Source organism: Poecilia reticulata, chromosome 3 (genome assembly GCF_904066995.2).
Source record: "Poecilia reticulata chromosome 3, P_reticulata-male-v2, whole genome shotgun sequence".
Lineage (NCBI taxonomy): Eukaryota > Metazoa > Chordata > Actinopteri > Cyprinodontiformes > Poeciliidae > Poecilia > Poecilia reticulata.
This window is the reverse complement of record NC_088832.1, coordinates 14530796-14552281: the sequence shown is the minus strand read 5'-3', so window position 1 is coordinate 14552281 and position 21486 is coordinate 14530796. Positions and strand designations below refer to the sequence as shown.

Below are 21486 nucleotides of genomic sequence, written 5' to 3'. Positions count from 1 at the left end.
CAGCAAGATGGCTGCAAGCACTGTTGTGAGCTTTGGTTTCTCTCCAGAAAACCATGTGCAGACAGAGTTCGCAAAATAAAAATCAAAAGTCTTTTGAGTAAGCGGGAAGAAAATGACAAGATTACAACCAAGATGATATTTAACTTTTAGAGGTTACTAGTTTTGTTATGTTTTTGTCTTGTACAGTTTTATGATGCGGAAAAAAAGCAGAACCAGGGAGATGGCATTAGCTATTAGATTGACATTGAAACTTGTTTCAATGTCAATGTCAATTTTCTTGATGTAGCACAAGTTTAAAATCATTTATAAAAACGATAACACAATGGAATAAGTTGATGAAAAGAGAAAGAGAAAAAAATAATAATATTACAAAAAATAAGAGTAATAATAATAATAATAATAAGTAAATAAAATACAAATATAACATCACAGCTGAAAAGTTCAGTATCAGGCCTCAATTAAATGCCAACAAATAAAAATAAGTTTCAAGAAGCGATTTAAAATTATCTAAAAGTGTTTTGTTAAAGTTTTGTGACTTTTACCACATCATCTCCCACATTTACTGTTACTTAGTTTTTGTTGTAATGTCCTGGGTAGTATTTTATACTAAAAAAATTGGGGGAAAAATGCTATATTTAATCTGAGCACTTATTCAACAGGTAAACAGTTTGGTGTAAAGATAAAGTATATTCTTTATAAAATCATTGGTGGTACACATTTTCCTCTAAAAATACATTTTGTTTATTTTTATGGTTGGTTAGTGTGTCTCAGCATTTATAACTCGTAGTTTCCTTTGGGTATATTTATGGTGTGCCACTTTTAAAAATGAGGGGAAAAAAGATGAGAACATAAATACAAATCAATGAAGGCAGATTTGTCTTGAAGTTTACAAAAAAGCAAGAAGAAAATCTCCAGTTAACTACTAAGCTATACTGAATACAAAAAGCCTAATAATACCGCCACAAAAAACTGCAGCTAAATTTTCAGTGTTTATCTCTCCTACTGCAACAATAGAGGAATAATAATTTAATAATTTTTTTCTGTGTGACCTATAACCTTTCATTGCTCTCTTATATTAATAATCCCTGTGTGTTTGCAATGAGTGGAAGTTTCTTGGTGGTTTCGGGTGTGTCGGTGTGACTCTAGGAATCTAAGTGGGTTTGATCACTTACCACAAACTGACATATCGTCACAACTCCGCCCTGATTATGTGAATGATTGCAGGTGGTGCGATTTACTTCCTGGGGTTATCTCCAGGCCACCACAGCGCATGTTGTGTGTACTTTTTCTCCAGGTGCCTGTTTGGGTTACACAGAGATGGATGGATGGATGGATGGATGTGTGAGGATTTACAGAGCATGAGCAGACATGTGAGCGCTGTGCGTGGGCCTTAGTCGAGCTTTTGCTGTAGATTAAATCTGAACACGTAGGCTTTTTTGGAAAGCATAAAGTGAGTCGCGTTTAGAGCTCATTTGTCTTTGTTTGCTGATGTGTGTGTGTGTGTGTGTGTGTGTGTGTGTGTGTGTGTGCGTGTGTGTGTGTGTAGGCAAAGTTGCCGTGAAGAAAGAGGACCTGCAGAAATACCATGGGAAAGACACCTGGTTCCAGCTGCAGCCTGTCAGCGCTGACTCAGAAGTGCAGGTCAGTACAGAGAGAAAACAGAATCAAGCTTTCCAAACACCAAGCGGTTTTTCCTCTTTGTTTTTTTTTTTCTATCACAAAGACTCACTCGTTGTTTGTTTTTTATACTCGGATGGAAAAGTATGACATGAATATGTAAAATGTATTCACTCCTAAACTTTTTGACCAGCTTTTTTTCCGTGAGCATCAAGTGTACATTACAAGTCTGTAATTTACTTTTATTTTACTTCTGAGTCACCAGGCATTTCTGCACTTATGTGCTATTGATCATAATATATGGAAGTGTTTTGTGTATTTTTTGTGTATTTGTTTTTTTCTGTCACATTTTGCCACGTAACTATGACAAAAAAAAACGTCGTTCCGGCTTAAAAACACATCCAAAGACAGCTGTCAAATAAAGACCATTGAAGCTGACAAAACATCATAAAAAATACAAATAACACACATTCAAAGAAAGGAATAAACTAGTGTTGAGTCATGTTGGCTGATGGTATGGAAACAATAAAATATTCAAAAATAAAAGTATTTTGGCATCATCCAGGGGAAAACAGGGTCAACAGAAAAATTACGCTTCTCTTACATCCTGTTTCGGTTCTTCAGCTATTTCCTAGTTGTCAAAAATGAATGATGTGTAAATAAATTTAAGAACATCTGTTTTTTTGTTTTTAGGTCAGAATTATCTTTTGTCTCATCCCAGTCAGCTACAAAGATTAGACTGAAAGCTCAGCAGCAGCCAACCAAAACTGAATTGGCACATCCTCCCGTTTCATGATCTCTGGTCGCCGGGTTCCAGTGAAAGTCACAGTTGATCTAAACTGCATTACTATCATACAACGCTTTGGGCCTGCTTACATGACAGATTCGTATTTCTGCTGTGTTTGATCTTTTAATTATGCTTCCAGTTCCTCTGTTAAATTGCCATATAGTAGGCCCCTGGGGTTGTCGCTCCTTAACTTTGGAGAAATCTCTGGTTTCTTTCAAATAGCTGTAAAAGAGCAATTTATTCAACTGAAATTCTTTGTGAATATTTCCATGTGCTTGTAGCGTATTTATGAAGCTGTAAATACGCCTCGGCTCAGGACATTTTAAAGGCTGCATCACCGATGTCAGGAAATTACTTTAACATGAGCTTGAACATCATTCGCTAGAAAAAAAAAAGAAGCTAAAATAATCCACACAACAAACCATTTCTTCTGAATTTCCCATATCAAAGCAGGAATCACCCAGTGCCTCGCATGCATACAGGATATGCATGTGTGTATTTGTACGATGCTGTGTCTGTGTGTTAATGTTGGGAGTCGGGACAGAACCCAAACAAACACAGCCTGTGTGCACCTGAAACATTCAAACCTGCAGGGTCAAAGTCACATGTGTTTTCTGTGGAAATAATAATAAAAAAAAAACATCCACTGACCTTTGTCACTTTCTGTTCGTGAGCAGAAGAGGAAAAATATGCAAAACCTTCTAGATCATCTTGAAAGAGGCCACGTTTATTTCCTTTTCTGTTCAGAATGATCTGATTACAAACAAATTAGATGTAATAAGAGGACTTGTTAGAATGCAACATTCAAATTAGTCTTGAAATGCATATTTATCCAATGGCAGCCTTTGCTGTCATGTTGAACAAAACGACATCGAAAAGCCTCAAACATTTCAGAAACTGTTTGTAAGGAAGCGTCAGTAGGAGGAACTCTCAGTATTTTTGCATCTTCCTCCAGCCGTATCCTGCTATTCTACCTTTTGCAAAATAAAAACTAAAACTCCTACTTTTTCATTCAAATATGTGATTGTGAATTGTAGTTGCTTGCAGTAAGAATGAAATAGAATGAAAACATAACCCGCCTTTTTGGTCCCAGAGCTGGTTAGTGCAATGTTGTTGAAAAATTGATGTCTAAAAACAAGCACCCACCACATCCCCCCGCACACACACGCACACGCTGTAATAACACTCAGTAGAAATGACTAACAGACTATCAGACGGCATGAACTTCAAAATAAACAAACATAAATACAAAATTCCATTATGTTAAGTGTATATATACCTATATACTTACCTTAAATTTAAGAACAGGCAAGATTTTCAAATTCAACAACATTGTGTGACATGTACAGAAAACGAGTACAAACCCAGTAATGCACATAAGTAGGAGGTGACATTGTACTTTTGCAGTGTGTTGTGTTCCTTTGGGAGCTGTGCTGGTTGTAAGTCCGAGCATTGAAAGGACAAAAACTTTCAGCAAAAATAAAAGGACATTTTTTTCCTTATTGAATATTTTTCCAAACATTAAACCGGCTAGGCTGCACAGTGGCACAGTTGGTAGAGCTGTTGCCTTGCAGCAAGAAGGTTCTGGGTTCGATTCCCGGCCCCGGTCTTTCTGCATGGAGTTTGTATGTTCTCCCTGTGCATGCGTGGGTTTTCTCCGGGTACTCCGGTTTCCTCCCACTGTCCAAAAACATGACTGTCATGTTAATTGGCCTCTCCAAATTGTCCCTAGGTGTGTGTGCATGGTTGTTTGTCCTGTGTGTCTCTGTGTTGCGCTGCGACAGACTGGCAACCTGTCCAGGGTGTATCCCGCCTCCCGCCCGGAACGTTAGCTGGAGATGGGCACCAGCAACCCTCCCGACCCCACTAAGGGACAAGGGTGTAAGAAAATGGATGGATGGATTAAACCGGCTACATTTGAACCATTCCCATTGTTAGTTTTTTTTGTGTTTTTTTTGGGGGGGGGCGGTGAGAATTTAGGTTTAATTTGCAGATAAATCATCTGGGGTTAAACTATCTTGATCTTAAAACCAAAAATCAACCCATGAATTGGTTTTAAACATTATTAAAAAAAACAAAAAAACAATTGAGACGGCATATGTGCTTACAGCTTCCGGGAAAAAAAATCTTCCAGTGATTAAGTGCTGAGTGCCTTTTCGCCACTTTCATTCATTGCGCTTTGTTTGCTGTGTGTGCAACATTTTCTGCCATTCACTATTCAGCACTGTCAGTCACCCACACTTGCAGACACACAGAGTGAACAGTGAGCAGTAACATCTGCAGACAGATGGGTGTGTGTAGCCCCGGAGCAGCGATCTGAAACAGAGACACATTCATCCGCGGAGCTGGGGAAGAGGAAGGATGCGTGAGAGACTCACAGCTCTGAGAGAAAAGCGAAGGAGATGGATCAAATGAAGTAGGAAGATAGAGTGTCTCTCTTCTCAGTTTAATAGAGGACGCATTGTTTGGCCTGTGCATGCATGCATGTGTGCGAGCATACGTGTGTGTGTGTGTGTGTTTCCTCCGTTTGAATGTCCCAGAAGCAGCAACGCCTGTGAGTTTGCATACTGATGCTGTTAATTAATGGAGCTTTTCTAGACAGCTGCACCACTACACTGTCATTATGTCATTAATCCAATCACTTCAGAAGGAAAATGTCTCCAGCATGACGACCAGCCACAGTTATTCTGCTCCACTGTCAGGGGTTTGGGGGGATTACTGCTTGTTTACAGCTGAGTAGCTTTGATTAATAAAGAACCAAACAGAAACACACAAATCTTGAAAGAAGAAATATTGTCTGTCGGCGTGTTAGATGATTTCTTCATCACCACGACAGCGTGCTTCGCCGTGTTTTATGACCGGCTCAAAACTGTGTTTAATTGAACGTCTCACAGCACGAAAACAAGTCTGTAGATTAGAAAATGCCTTCTGGCGTTATTAGATTCGATAAAAATAAGTACGAATGATGTACCACGATTGTCGGCAGGCTTTGTAGGGGTGTGTAGAAAGAATAAAAATGAACTGAAATCAGGAAATTGTCAGATTGAAAATTTTAAATATGCATCTCATTTAATTGTGAATTTATCCTGTAATTCAGCAAAAATAAAATGTTGGAGAGTAGCAGCGAAGAGTGGCACCTCTACTTAAAAAACATGATACGCCATCTGCTACACGCTCAGCTTATTTGGGAAATATGCCATGAAAAAGCCATGTCTGTCCTACCACCACAAATGTAAACATGTGACATTTGATAAATGCTGCTTGAACTTTAACGTGACCTAAGTGTTTTGGTAAAATGAGCCCAATTTTGACCTTTTTGATAATAAATACTACAGGTAGATGGACTCTTAAAACATCAGGACATTTTATATAAAAATCTTATTTTCTCTACAAAAAAACAGAAAATGGATCATCAAAATGGTAATGATCCAATCCAACATGGCCGTCTGTCAGAACTAAATCCTTTTAGGGTGAACTGAAGAGAAGAGGATCCTGGACTCAGGATGACCGAGAGAGAGGAAAGGTCAACACTACCTTTCTTTGTTCGCTTCCAGGTCCAGTCTTGTGAACTGTTAAAGTACTGATGGTAAAGGTGACAAAAAGGTCCAAAAAAGGGGTTGAGGATGTATCCGCATATTCAGAGTCTATTTCTGTCTCAAGTGACTTACAACATGAAATAAATTAGACATTGGATTATGTTTGTGTGTCTTACAGGGAAAAGTTCACCTTGAGCTGCGCCTGAGTGAAGTTATCACCGACAGTGGAGTGGTCAACCATAAACTGGCCACACGGTGAGTCTCTGTTTTATTGCTTAGCAATAATTTAAAATACATGTTTTATAAATGAACAAAATGGTATCACAATTTCTTTGACAGTCCTGTACAGTTACATTGGACCTACAATTCTCTACATTGTAAAACCATTTTATCATTACATTTTGTTTTTCCCCTTTTCTTACGACTGTTATAGCTCATAATGGAAATTTGAGGGCAACAATGCACTGACTAGTTCATTAAGACATCTTGTCTTACAACCACACAGAATAAGCAAGATGATGATGATGATGATGACGGTGGCAGATTGGAATGAAGCTCCAAAGTTATATGCATGTTTAACTTAAAATTTCCCGAATCAAAAGTCGTAATATAAGAAACCTTTTTTTTTTGGGTGCTGTGGTGGAGCAGGGGAAAAGCACAGTCCACATACGGAGGCCTTAGTCCTCGTGCTGGTAGTCGCAGGTTCGATTCCCAGCCTGGCGACATTTGCCAGATGTCTTCCCCCTCTCTCACTACCCTCAGTATTTCCTGTCAAGTTACTTTCAACTAAAAGCCACCAGAGCCAAAAAAGGAAACCTTTTTTTTTTTTACTGGGTTGTTCCTTCTTTTACCACATTTCACAGTTACTGACCTGCAGTACTGGAACTTTTCTGCATATGTTAGGGAAATACTTCTCCTCTTTATCATCACTGGTTTGTTGTCACATTCTGATCCCTGTTGCTTACTGGTAGCCAGTAAGCAACAGCGATGTGTAGTGTACTAAACAAGAATAGTCTCTTTTAAAAACAAGCATAAAATATTCTGTCAGTTGCTAAGAGCTTAGTGCAGAGCATCGAGTGGTCTTCCAGCTCCTCGTGTTACTGTAGGGTTCCCAGCAGTGATTTATGCTTCCTGTGCTGCATATAGTCATGCTTTGAAACAGCAAGCTTTGCAATATTTGGCATTGTGGTGATTTTGCTACAGAATGCTTTATTTTGCTTTTGCACTGCTTGGCCTTATGACTGGAAATGAGTCGTTTTCTGCTTTTAATTATAATTCTTCAACGTTTTTTTTTTTTAAATGCATCGGTTGGAAATCGCACCTTACGCACTGTGGTGCAATTGCTTTTTGGTACGTTTCAGAGGAGTCGGAGTGAGTGGGATGAATGACACAGCCGTCGATGGGTTAGTGTGTGCTTCCGTAACGAGCAGTAAAGAGGTTTGATGATGAGCCAGTGTGGCTCTGTTCCCAGATCACATATTGGTAAGGAGCTTAGAGCGAAGAGCAGCAGGTCATCTCGTCAGATTTCTCTAGAAAGACACGTGAGAGCGAGGCGAAAGAGCTGCTGCCTGCATTCAGCCCCACAAACCAAAGAAATCATTCACACATGTAGGCTCATTCAGAAGATGAGTAAACGGAACTGAATTAGCCACAGACGTGATGTCTTCAACATTTGATCGTCACATTTGCATATTTAGATTAGTTTTCTCTTAATAAAAATAATACCTTGACTCTTTGAAGCCACATCAAGGGATTATTTTGGAATATGCAAATTACCAACGCTTAGAATATCTCCAACGTCTGCCAACTTTGACTCTGGTGATTATGATTTTGTCTTGGTGCTTCAAGAAACTTTGTTCGTAGAACAGAAAGCTTTAGAAATGGTCGGCCGTGGTGTTTAATTCAAGACTCGTATGACAGAGGGTTAAAAAGAGCAACATTAATGTTTATGAGGCTTTACAACTGGACTTTTCATTGTCTTAATAAATAGTCTCTGTTTGGCCCTTTCTATCAAAGTGAAAATAATTATAAAGTATTCATGCCCTGTTTTTAAACTTTATGAGCAAATAAATCTTTGAAGTCTGAACTTTTGAAACTGAACATTTTGACCACTTGACCTCATAGTGTTAATGAGAGAAACATTTTCTCAACATGGCTGCCTTTCTCAACACATTAGACAAAATATAGTAATATTTCAAATGATGGCACTATTCCCTTTCAAAATGTGTTCATAATTTTAAAATATACTAACTTTTTTTTTAACAAGGCAAAAGTCGTTGCTTTGGGTTTGGGGTGTTAGCACAAACTCATGCAAATCAAGCATTAACTGATTTGAGAAACCACAACCGCAGCAGCAGCAGTGGTGGTTGTTTCTCGCTTTAAAATAAAAGTTATGTGTTGAGCTTTGATATTATACCACAGTGTTGGAGCTGTACAACAAATGAAATTGAAGTAATCATTGCAATATCAGTATGCAATATGCTAATCACTACAGACTGCTTTGGTAACATTAGCATATTGCATGTTCATCCAGTTGGACAGACTTACTCAGTATGATCAGTAAGATGACAAAAGACCTAAAGAGGTGCTGAGAAAAATTTGGAAAATTTTAGGTTAATATATTGCAGTTTTCAACAGTAGTATCTCAGTTGCAGGTTTTCCTAATTGTGAAACCGTCAAAACATACAATTTAGTCATTACTATGTCAAACATTGAATTCCACTTATGAAAAATGATCATATCTAGTTGTTTAGAATACGTTTTTGACTTTTTATCCTATATGTTTGATTTTCAGGCAATATGTAAACTTACTTTTGCAAAAAACTTCACTTTTCTTATCAGGGGAGTAGTGAGCAGAAAAACATACCTGGAGAGTCATTGTTAATGATACCTCAAGAAACAGTGAGTTTGAATAGGGGTACTTTTTTTTCAGGAATTACATTTTCCCCTGGCATTATTTTCCTCTTTGTGCTTTCAATGTTTCAGACTCTGAGAAATTTCATTCAACACTAGTGCCAAAAGTCCCAAAAAAACCTACACTTTATTTTGCAGCACAACAGTCATGCCACGGTCACAGAGAAGACTTCTTGTCGGCGCCATCAGTGTCTGTCAAAAAATGACTGAAAAGCCAAATTTTTATTTCCTTCAGACTAATAACTTTAACATTTGGATCAGATAAAGAACATCCTGTTTGTCTTTAGAAGCAGTTTCAATAATTTGCCAACTCGGCCTCAACATCTCTTGATTCTATTTCTCCTTTTTGCATTTTGAAGTTGAACTTCCAGGTGGTGGAGAAAGATTTAGATTTTCCAGTATATAAAGTGTTTCTTAGTCGACGTGTCTTGTCTTTCTCTTTTCTTGACGAGTTACAGTGTGATGCTGATTGCTCTGGTTGCCTCGTCATAGTTTAGGTCTTAGTGTCTTGTGAGTTTCGTTTACTGTAGATGGCTTTAGATTTCATTTTCGTTTTCCAACTCTTAACCACAAATGTCACTGACTCAACCAAGTTCCCCTTCCTACTGAGGTTTTTGCTTCAGGCTTCCGCCCTGTCGCCCCCACCGAAAAAAAATAGTAACTTTCTCCAGCATTTATGTCTTGTGTTTCATTGCTAAATAAGGAAAAAAAAGAAGTGATAAATGAAAACAAGAAAGATCATTGTGCTGGAGGTTGCTGCTCTCATCAATGTGACATGGCGACACTGACCCATAATCAAGTGTACTTTATAATTGCAGGTTTGTTGAAGGTAGCGAGGAAGCTGTGAAGTAATTCTTCACCTCTTTTTTTTCTTCTTTTCTTTGAGTAATTACCTCTGACAGGAACCGTGGGTGCAGAAGCACATTAGCCTAGAATGAGTAATGTTGACTATAACAAACAAGTCTGCTTGGCTGTCTGGTCTGTCAGAGCTCACGGCCGTGATGACAGAAAGAGGAGGCTGGATGTATTGTAGGCCAAGCAGGGGTTATATAAACCAGCTTACTGGACAGGAAGTGCTCCAGCATTAGCCAAGCTAAACCAGGCACACACCTTCCTCCTTATTACAGACGTATGTGTGTGTGTCTGCGTGTGTGTGTGTGTGTGTGTGTGTGTGTGTGTGTGTGTGTGTGTGCCAGGAGGATTGTGCAAGCTGCTCATGTGTGTCAGTTCAGCTCTGGGAAGCTCTGTAATTTGCTGTTTAATTCGTCGTGTTGTGTGACTCGCGGTGCATCACAGTGACACACAGGAAGTGATTGGTCCTCCGGGGTGCCCTGTTTGGGCGCTAATCCCCTTACAGCATGATGTCATGGTGCAGCAGGTCAGCCTCTATCCAGACAGGCATACATAAAAAGTATCTGTGGCACATGCGTACAAGTGAAAGATGGGTATTTTTAGGGCTTTTGAACAAATAAGGCCGCATTGCATTCAATAAAAAAAAAATAAATAAATAAATTTCAGCGCTGCTGTCTAAAAACTTTTTTTCTAGACCTGTAAACATGCTTGAAGTGAGACTAATGCAGGGATATAATATTCTCTCGAAGCCTCCAGGATTTAGATTTTTTTGTTGTTGTATTAATTGAGAAAGGAAGCAGTTTTTTTTCTTCTCTGCAGCAGACAGACAGTGACGTTGTTAGTTACTGTTTGCTTGTCTAGCATTGTCTTCGAGGAGGTCGGACTACAAAGTTCTAGATAAGGCCCTTTTTTGTAACTGCGGGCGGATGCTAGTCTCGCTTTAAGTACTTTTGAATTTTATTGCCATTGTGAGTGCCTGTGGGATTTATCCAGACTCAATTTGATCATTATTTTACATAATAAAGCTGAGTTAAGCCATTTTTAGCACATGAACTCACCACAGCTCTAGTGTTATCTATTAATAAAGTGATTATACACCAGTCTTCAGAGCAGACAGTGTAAGATTGGAAGCTCACAGCTCTAATCTATCTCTTCGCTTGCGCAGATAGCAGGGACTTTGTTATCGTCTTGTTTCCTGGCACGATATTCTGTCTTCTGCTGTACAGGAGGATTGATGGTAGTACAGAGATCACATGTGGGAAGCAGGGAACCAAAAAGCTCTGCAGAAGGGCGTGATTCGGCTTTGTTTCCCAGTGGAAACTGCAAAGCCCGTTACTGTTTCATCATACTTTTAGCTGTGTAATAATGTGAAATTAAATATTGACTTAAACGTCTTCAGGAGGAATTTTGAACCACTTAACCCGCTAAGATCTGGTGCAGCCAGTGTGAGACTCCTGCCCAGTATTGTGCTGATGCGTCAACATCTATTTTTAACAGAGTGTTGGAGTGCCAAGGCCTTCCAATCGTCAATGGACAGTGTGATCCCTACGCTGCTGTTTCCTTACTCGGTCCTTCGAGGTGAGCCTGGCTGCGGTTTTATATTTATCACTGGTCTGAATTGGGAAGACAACGCTTTATATATTTCTTTGCGTTTGTTCTGTAACTCAGGTCAGAGGCCAAGAAGACCAAGGTTAAGAGGAAAACCAACAATCCCCAGTTTGAGGAAACTTTCTACTTTGAGGTTGGTTAAGATAAATTCGCTCTTTACAGGTGTACTTTTACGGTGGATTCCGGTATACTAATCCTGAGTAAAAATAACAATTTAATTGCTTTAACACAAGAATTTAAAACGAAAATGCTGGACTTGTCATATTGCCCAGTGATCCAGTAGCCTATGGGCCACTTTTCCATTGTAGAAGCTATCCAGACAACCGACCGCAGCCCTCCAAGGGTCACACAACCCAGTCGACTGATTGGGGACACATTAGTATGATGCCACATTAGGTGCAGGCCCAGCGTTTTTTTTTTTTGTTTTTTTTTAACACCTTAGAATAATTTTAGTTAACTTTAAAACTTTGTGAACAGGATCATTTATATTTCTTTGTATCTCTACAACCATATCTAAGATTTAAGAGATTTAAATTGACCGCAACACAGTCCTTGAGCAGCACATAAATATTTGGCTCATCTTGGGCTCATTCCATGCATTGCTTTGGTGTAGAGTGCTTCAGACTGTATCTTTCATTTTTCTCTTCTGCAACCTAACACAAAGCAAAAACAGAGATTAGTGATCACATGGACATAAAGTGTTCTTCATCTGATTGCGTGCTTCGGACCTGAACATCTGCACTGTGCTCCAGTACTGGGATGCTGATGTGGTCATACAAAGAAATTAGTGGTTCTGAATGACTGCTGCAGCAACTATGACGAGAATACAAATACATTTTAAATTATGAAGTCTTTAATGTAGAAAACATTCAGTTAATGAGATTTGAAATTAAAGTCACGCTGAAAAATGGATAAATGAATGCAAAAAGTAAAGTTATATTTATTTTTACGTTTCTGCATAATACAGTAAATACAGTTATAGTCACTTCTGCTCTGTCCCTGTTGACCCTCGGTTGCTGCAGCGCCACACGGACATTTTTCTTGTGCTCCGCCCTCTGGCCTCTGCGCTGCAGCTCCAGTTGGACAAGAGCATGATTGATTCAGACAAACCAAACAATCTGACCCATTGATTTCCGACAAGACCGTCTTATTTCTTTCTAATTGCCACATGAACAGACCTACAGATACTCCGAGGTGTTTTCTGACCAAATCCTCTCTTCTGTGTCTCACTGATGCAGAAACGTTACTCGTCTCTACTCTTTGTATCCCTTAACTATGTTGGGTTTTTTTATCAGCGTGGATCATCACCAAAGTCTTAGCTGACATGTTTAGACTTCCTGAATCTTTTATGCATAGTGGTCGATCTTTGGATCTTAATTTGACGCATGTTTGTAGGTTACGCGGCCACTGAGCTACACGAAGAGACAGTTTGATGTTGAAGAGGAGGATGTTGACAAACTGGCTCTGAGGTGAGTCTTTTTCTGTCTTAACGGACTTAAAACTGGACTTTTCACTTTGAGTTCCAGCGACAGCATACTGCTTGTGTTCAGGGTGGATCTGTGGAACGCCAGCAACCTGAAGTTTGGGGACGAGTTCCTGGGTGGGGTGCGAGTCCCCCTGCGGGTTTTGGGCCAAGCTGGAGTGCACGATGCCTGGTGAGATGGACAAATTTTCATCACTCTGAGTCCATATGATGAATTTATTGATTAAGTTCTGTGTTTTAAGACTCAATTTAAAAAAGTGTTTAACATTGTCTAATTGCTTTTATTTAAAATAAAAAAGCAGCTACTGCTACTCTTTTATTATTTTTACAGCCATAGAAAACTCTGTGACTCTGGCGCTTTATCTGACATCTTGCTGAAAGGACTTTAAATTAGAAGAATGGTATGATGGAAAATTTTAGCAACCTGGCTTTTTTTGACACCAATAACTGTCCTAGAATTGTTTAAAAAGATTTTCTGTCCTAAAGAACACATTCAGGAGCTTAATTGTCTCCTCCTAATAAGAGGAAGAGTGTAAATATTTATTTTTTTAATGTTAATAATTTGAGATCAAGTTCAAAATCAGAAAAAATATAGAAATTTCGATTTGATTTTAGCTCATTTTTTGTAGGTCTAAACCATCTGCATTTGTTAAAACTCTGTATGTACCGCAGTTTGGTCCTAGCTGTGGTTGATAACATTTTCCACAAAAATCTTAGGAAACCATCTGGTGTGGTGAGCCGAAAGTGGAAAACAAAGACAACATTTCTAATGAATTTCCCCTTTGTTCAAATGCTAACCAGTCATCATTAAACATGACTAAAGGGCTCACAAGGGCTCAACAAAATAATAGAGAGCCGACTGTTTTTGAGGCAGGCAGCTTGTAAAATGGAGCCTAAAATCCAATGTAGATTTATTAAAACAGAGACTGGCTTGAGTCTTTGGTTTTACCCACACTTCAGATTTACAGTAAATGGTCTAGAAAGAGCAGTACAAACTGTCCTCAGGTAAATGGACTGGAAAAACCTCCAGAAAGCTGCTGGTGCTTTGAACAAATTTATTTTGACTCATCAGCGTGTGTGGTTTTTGTGTCATGACTCAGATTTTATTTTAATTTCTGCCCTTTAGGTACTTTCTGCTACCCAGGGAGAACGGAGGGAAGTCTGTGAAAGTGGAAGACCTCGGCTCTCTGCGTCTAAACATCGTTTACACCGAGGACCACGTCTTCCCCTCCGAACACTACACTCCCCTCAGAGATCTGCTGCTGCAATCTGCTAACGCAGAGGTAACGTGAACGATGCCGCCCGCCCCCACTCCGCCCTGTCCGCCTGCGTTTTAAACCCCGCTGTCTTGTTTTCTGAACCTCCGCGATGTGTCTCTGTCCAGCCTGTGTCGGCGTCCACCGCACACATTCTGGGGGAGGTGTGTCGAGAGAAGCAGGAAGCCGCCATCCCGCTCGTGCGTCTCTTTCTTCATTACGGCAAAATAGTGCCTTTCATCAGTGCCATTGCTCATGCAGAAATCAACCGCACACAGTGAGTGATTTCAACACAGACAGCGGGAACGCAATACCACTCGTCCTCTAGCTTTATGATTGGGTTGCAAAAAAAAATATCGCTGCATCTATTCAGAATCTCAAGGTTGTATATTGAGGATTTTCAATTCATTTTATGTCAACACACGTTTAGTTACAGAGGCAGTAGAAGTCCAGCTGTAGGGAAATTTTTTTTTTTTCTGAAAAAATAGTTCCACCGTAATAAGATTTACCTTGGATATTAAATTACTACATGGTTTATTTCTCCTTGGATTTGTACTCTGTAAAAAAACAACAAAAAAACCCCACTTTTTTTATGAATAGGGATCCAAACACCATTTTCCGGGGAAACTCGCTGACTTCGAAGTGTATCGATGAGACCATGAAGCTGGCTGGGATGCACTATCTGCAAGTTACGCTAAAACCGATCATAGACGAGGTATTAAAACACCTTTCATTTTACTGTCCCGTTCAAATGTATTTTAAAAGATATTTTAAACTGAAAATCTTTCCACATTTCTTCACCTTACAAATAAAATTGTGAATGTTTTTAATCTGGATTCCGTGTAATAGTGGAATACTGGAACATAATGGAAAGAAAATCATGGTTTTCAGAATGCATTTTGTATGCAGCCCCCTTTACTGTGATGTCACTAATTAAACTCCAGTGAAGAACATTGCAATTTCACTGACCTTTATGTTTGTAATGTGGAAAAGTGGGTAGAAGTTTAAGATATGAATGCATCTTTCTGTTTTTAGGTCTACATGTCTGAATATCTGTCTTAATAGCATGCTATCGCTCTTTCCCACAGATTTGCACAGAACACAAATCTTGCGAAATCGACCCAGTCAAGCTCAAGGAGTCGGAGAACTTGGAGACAAACAGAGTAGGAACTCTAGTTTGAAGCAGTCTGTCTGTCTGTCTGCGCTTCCATCGCTGTGTTATCCGGCCACTCTGACCTGACTTTTCCTCCTCCTCAGGAAAACCTTCGCCAGTACGTGGACCGCATCTTCAACGTCATCACCACCTCCGGTGTCCGCTGTCCCACTGTCATGTGCGACATCTTCTTCTCCCTGAGGGAGTCGGCAGCCACTAGGTTTCAAGGTGAACTTACTTTGTAGCGACTTCTGAGAGATGCAGGAAAACTGGGAATAAGCAACGGGAAGTGGAGGGTAGTAAAATAGCAGGAAGTGGAAGACTTACAAGGACACTAAGTGTACATGCAGTGGGTAGCGAGAAGTACTTTTATGTTTGCTCTCTGTCCCAAAACCACTGAGGTGTTTTCAGGAAAATTATTGAATCATTTCATTAGACTCTGGTGCCCCCTGTTGGCCGTCATGAGCCAATCCAGTCGTTGTTTCTATCTCCAACTGTAGTTCGTTTGTGCTTCTTAAGTACGTCATAAAATTAGGAAAGCTCTCAAAGATGCATGATATAATCCATGTTCGTTTATTATAAACAAAACCTGCAAAATTTAATCTTTTCTGTGTGGCCAGTGCACTCCGTAGTCACTGGAAACACGCACGATCTGTTTCCAGTAAACAAAGCATCACACAGTTCGCAGCACGTTCTTCCCCCTCAACACTGACGGAAACGTGTGTAAAACATGCCTGCTGTTGTCTCCTCTCCTATCCAGTTGACCAAGATGTCCGATACACGGCCGTCAGCAGCTTCATCTTCCTGCGATTCTTTGCGCCGGCCATCCTCTCACCAAACTTGTTTCACCTACGGCCTCATCACCCAGTGAGTCGGATATTTACTGCTAACACGCGCTCTGTTTGCGCCGGCATGTGCATCCGAAGCGAGCGCTGGTGAAAGCGCTCGCCGAAAAGCAAAAGATTCGACTTTATTTCTTTGTTGTTTGCGGAACCAGGTTGAGGAGAGAATTTAAGTGAAATGCTTCGAATCACAGTTGGGTAGGATAAATAATCATTTTTGTGTTTTGCGTCTGTAGGATCCCGCCACTTCAAGGACCCTCACTCTCATCTCCAAGACAATACAGACTCTTGGAAGTCTCGCCAAGTCTAAATCTGTGAGTTGCTCTGCATCAACCTGGTTCTGTCTAACACTCTTAAGCTATTCAGCTCAAAACAAAGATACCAGCTTCTAACTTCCTGTCTCCGTTTTATCCCCCACTTTTTTTGTTGTTTTCTTTTCAAGGCCAATTTCAAAGAGTCCTACATGGCTGCGTTTTACGACTACTTCAATGAGCAGAAATATGCAGATGCTGTAAAGAATGTGAGTGTCTGCTTCTTCTCTCAGACACTTGGCAGACTGTTCAATGACACTGGCTTTTATGTGGGATGAGTTAGAAGAAAAATGGTTAGATGGGAAATGATCTGCGTTTTTAAAAACATGTCCACGATGTGAAGGAGTAGCAGGGCTTCTTGGTGGAAAAGCAATAAATTTGTGTGAATGGAAAAGAGGCTTATTTAAAGAGTTTGTTACTCATCACATTGTCCAAACATTTTATCCATCCATAGAACTAGATCTTCCATTATTTACTCTTTAAAGGTTGGCTTAAAAAAACACTGAAGAGTTTACCTTTGGAAATAATGCTAGTTTGACATAAAATATATGAAAGGAGCGCTGGGAATATCTGGGATTTGACCGAACGCATCCTTCACTTGCCTTCACAGTTTCTGGACCTGATCTCCACTTCTGGCAAATGGGATCAGAAAAGCATTGAAACACCGATCATGCTCAAGGAGGGGTAAGTAGACCCGTTAACGTTGTTTTTAATGTGACTTTTATGAAACCGTTATAAATACACAGGTCAGATGTAAAGATGAGCCATGAAGCTGTTGCAAAATTGTTTCTTAACTTTAGACATGACAGCAAGCAGAGTTGGAGATGAATTTAAGGACTAACCGCACTAACGAGTGAAATTAAATAAATCTTAAGCCGTAGTTGTCAGCCGCAGTTTGTTCACCTCAGTGTTTCTCTGAATGTAAAGAAAACAGATGGCAAGATGGCTGCCCATGCTCCACTTCAGCCACAATATAAGAGGATGAATGCTTTACAGAAGCTTTAGTCGGCATTAGTTTTATTTTTTTTTCTGGTTTCACTTGATGGTGTTTTGCATCTGTAGGATCCCGCAGATGCGGGATCCTACAAATATAATAAGAAGTTATTATCTTTGGATAATAAAGAGGAGCGAACCCGAATCAACGCACAACTTCAGTTATTACAACTAAAAACCAGCGATCAGGCCCGAAACCTGGGAGTAGTGATGGACTCTGACCTGAACCTTCAGAGCCACATTAAGACAGTCACAAAGTCGGCCTTCTATCACCTGAAGAACATTAGAGGACTTGTGTCTCAGCATGATCTAGATAAACTCATCCATGCGTTTATCTTTAGCCGCATTGATTACTGCAACAGCGTCTTCACAGGTCTGACTAACAAATCAATCAAACAGCTGCAGCTGATTCAGAACGCTGCTGCTCGGGTTCTGACTAAAACCAGGAAGATAGAGCACATAACACCAGTTTTAAAGTCCCTACACTGGCTCCCTGCAGCTCAGAGAATATACTTTAAAATACTGATGTTATTTTATAAATCACTGAACGGTTTAGCGCCACAATACCTTACAGATGTGTTATTGTTGTACCAACCGTCTAGACCCCTCAGATCTTCTGCTTCTGGTCTGCTCTGCATCCCCAGAACCAGAACCAAATGAGGAGAAGCAGCATTCAGCTTCTATGCACCTCAGATTTGGAACAAACTTCCAGAAAATTGTAAAACAGCTGAAACACTGGGTGCCTTTAAATCTCAACTTAAAACCCATCTGTTTTAGAGTTGCTTATGGCTAAATTAGGGTTAGAGTGCGGGTTTTGATGTCTTGCGGGTTTTGATGTCTTCCATGTTTTTATGTCTTTAATGTTTTTAATTTCTTTTTATTTCTTTTCTACATTTTAATGATGTAAAGCCCCCCGGAAAACGTCCCAGTTAAACGACGTTTAACTAAAGTTCTACGGGGTTTAGAGTCCCAGTTGACGGAGTTTCAACTAAAAACCTAGAGGTTGGAGTCCTTGTCAAACGGTGTTTTTGACTAAAGACCCTGAGGGTTAGAATCCCAGTTAAACGGCGTTTAACTGAAGTCCCAAAGGGGTGCGGGTTTTAATGTTTTTATCTTTTTTTTTCTTTTTTTTTAAATTTCTTTCTCTTTCTCACTGTTTATTTAATGTCACATGCTGTTTTTATTGTAATTATGTAAAGCACTTTGAAATGCCTTGCTGCTGAAATGTGCTATACAAATAAAATTTGATTGATTGATTGATTGATGACATGTCATGTGGTGTTGAGCAATGTAGCTAATTAGAGCTTCCTTAAAAAGATACACAAACTAATCATTTAATAGAACTTTTTTTAAATTTAAATAAATGTACTTAATTTATGGATTCTGTTACCTTTCAGTCATTTTCTTCTAATGTCTGAATTAAAAAGATAAAATGAGTGGAAACAGGAACCATGGCAGAGTCTAGCTCTGAAACGTTTAGCTCTGACCCTTAACGTGAGGCAAAGCACAGATCCTCTTCCATCAACACTCCCAGTAGCTGTTGATCTGTAATCACTAACAAGGTCAGAACCTGACTCATCAACAACCCCACCCTCTTGTTTTTCTGCTCCCGGCCGTAGGAGTGTAAAAGTGACTATAAAGAGGGTTGATGGGAAGGGGCCTAAAGCCCCAAAGGGCAGGTAAGAGCTTCTGCATATAAAGGCTTAGCCTTGGTGACCCCCCTCCCACCCCTGCCTCTCGTGTTTGCTCTGTGACTTCCCCCAAAATGATTTGTCTCCCACCGTCATTATGTGCAAACTGTTGACACTTTATATCCCTTTGTAGACAGGAAACTGTTGTAAGTATTGTTGCATTTCCTGATGCGGTGACGCTTTCTGCACCCAGAGTGTGATTCGGTAACTCCACTGTGCTCGTGTGACGTACAGCGTCAGCCTTTAGACCCGCTTACCTTGGCGGCGTTAATGGCGCAGATTGGCCCGTCCCATTATTCCCGACACGCTTGGTGTGACGACGACAGCCAGACTCAGTTAACTCACAAACATTTCCACGATCTCATATCTGCCCACATCCCCGGCTCCTCGCTCTCTGCATCCAGAGCGGGACCATGTCACTGCCCAAAACAGAGGATTCAGATCTGATCCAGGATCTGTGAAATAGTGAGAAATTTAGGGGTTTAGATTCCTGCAGATTTATGTTCCTTGTATTCCTGTAGAAAGTCATCCTGCTCTTTACTCTCCTTTATGCCGTCATGCCCAGTGGTTTTACATGTTTTACCAAGAACAACAAGCACGCTGCCAAACTGGAGACACTTATGAATATTCATCAAAAGCTCCACCAGCACCCTCAACCTTTGGTTAAGCCAACGCAGGTGTTTTCTTCTTGAAACTGGAAGAACATGAATGTACTAGTGTGCATGTAATTATTGATTTAAAAAAAGGTGCAAACTGTGAAGCACGGATTCATAAATGTCACAAAATGAATAAGACAGCAGTTTATTATTTTGTTTTATGTGATTTGCTATTTGAGAGCTTTTATCTTTTGGGCTTTCAGTTGTTTTATCAAAGTTTTTCGGATATAAAGTGCTGCATGACACGATGGGTTTCAGAAAAAGGAGAAAAATGACTCCCATCGAGGATTTTGTGGCTCATACCACTTTCAGGTTTTCTTTAAAGTCTGATTTTCTTTTGGCAGGATTACCTCTTAGCTGAATTTAAGCACTAAATGTTAGAAACTATGAAAGCAATGTGCTGCAGGTTTCCTTAAAAGAGGTAGGAGTTTGAAATAAATTATAAGATTGTTTCCGTCTACACATAAGATTATGCTGTTTTTACTTGTTGGATTCTTACTACAAGCTAAACAAAGTAAATTAAAGAAAAACATTTTTTTAGCATTAACAGACCAAAGAAACAGGACATTTCTTTGTTCTATGAACAAGAAATAATATATTTTATATATTTGTCCCTAGTTAGAGACAATAAAGGGGTAAATGACCAGTTTTGACCAATGGCTGAGTGATTAGTACATGTCTTAAAAAATATTGCTAAGTCCATTTTTACTTAAATAGTAAGGAAATGAAACAGAAGGCATCTGTACACCAATTAGGAAGATGTATAATTTATGCAACTTTATTGATTTTGGGAGTAAAATATGGAAAACCACTGATAGATTTTATTCAGCTGACCTGTCTGCTTTGTCTGACTTATTGACTGGTTTGTAAAATTGAAGTCTTCTGCTTCAGCTGTGACTATTTTAGCATATGTAAAGAATGGGAAACTCCGAATACGGAAATCTCTCAAATCAGATCAAAAGTTCTTGCAAAAGGTTTATGTCAAATCTCTTCTTCAGAGGTTTTTTCCCACATATAGATGAAGCAATATATATGCCCTGCAGACGAAACCTTTACGTGCATTTTGCTTAAGAAACTGCTCCGTTTAACACTTGAGCTTAATTTTTGTGTTTTTTGTTCCGCTCTTATTTTTTTGCAGATTTATGATAAAGAGAGCTCAGGGCAGAAACCGGTTTGGGATAAAGAACTTCAAGAAAAGATGGTTCCGACTCACCAACCACGAGTTCACCTATCACAAAACAAAAGGTGGGCTCAGCGAGTTCCCCGGAAAGATCTTACGCCGTTTTTCTTGTCAGTTTACGTCAGGGGTGTCAAACTCCAGTCCTCGAGGGCCGGTGTCCTGCAACTTTTAGAAGTGCCTCTGCTGCACCACACCTGAATAGAATAATTAGGTCATTAGCAAGGCTCTGGAGAACTGAGGAGGTAATTAAGCCATTTGATTCAGGTGTTTTGTACCTGTGGCACATCTAAAAACTGCAGGACAGCGGCCCTTCAGGACTGGAGTTTGACACCCCTGGTTTACGTCTTGGTGGGCGTTTCCGTTTGGCTCAGCAGAAGAGGGGGTGGGAATGTGCAGAGCATGCACACTCATCCCGCACCACATGTGGTGCAGATTTAAGTTATTCGGCAGGCAGCTAGTTTGTGCAGCCACCCTGACTACTGACTGAAGCTAATCTGAAATTCTTTATTTAGAGTTGTATTTTTAGCACATGTTGCAGATAGGTTGCAGACAATATTCTACAAACTAAAGATACTGAAAAGCCAACTTGCAGACATTTTGGAAAATAA

At 39.8% G+C, this 21486-nt stretch overlaps 1 protein-coding gene across 2 annotated transcripts in view; it reads left to right on the top strand.

The window, feature by feature from the left end:
- rasa3 (RAS p21 protein activator 3) overlaps positions 1 to 21486 on the top strand; it is a 43228-nt gene that overhangs the window by 16551 nt on the left and 5191 nt on the right. The window contains exons 4-20 of one of the 2 annotated variants that reach the window (XM_008404379.3): positions 1547 to 1641; positions 6119 to 6195; positions 11203 to 11283; positions 11374 to 11446; positions 12709 to 12782; positions 12864 to 12968; positions 13923 to 14079; positions 14181 to 14329; positions 14653 to 14767; positions 15141 to 15215; positions 15310 to 15433; positions 15966 to 16072; positions 16284 to 16361; positions 16490 to 16567; positions 16969 to 17042; positions 18971 to 19030; positions 20837 to 20943. In XM_008404379.3, coding sequence (XP_008402601.1) covers positions 1547 to 1641; positions 6119 to 6195; positions 11203 to 11283; positions 11374 to 11446; positions 12709 to 12782; positions 12864 to 12968; positions 13923 to 14079; positions 14181 to 14329; positions 14653 to 14767; positions 15141 to 15215; positions 15310 to 15433; positions 15966 to 16072; positions 16284 to 16361; positions 16490 to 16567; positions 16969 to 17042; positions 18971 to 19030; positions 20837 to 20943 — 1629 coding nt within the window. The remainder of the gene's footprint in view (positions 1 to 1546; positions 1642 to 6118; positions 6196 to 11202; positions 11284 to 11373; positions 11447 to 12708; positions 12783 to 12863; positions 12969 to 13922; positions 14080 to 14180; positions 14330 to 14652; positions 14768 to 15140; positions 15216 to 15309; positions 15434 to 15965; positions 16073 to 16283; positions 16362 to 16489; positions 16568 to 16968; positions 17043 to 18970; positions 19031 to 20836; positions 20944 to 21486) is intronic. The other variant, XM_008404380.3, reaches the window with a different exon arrangement.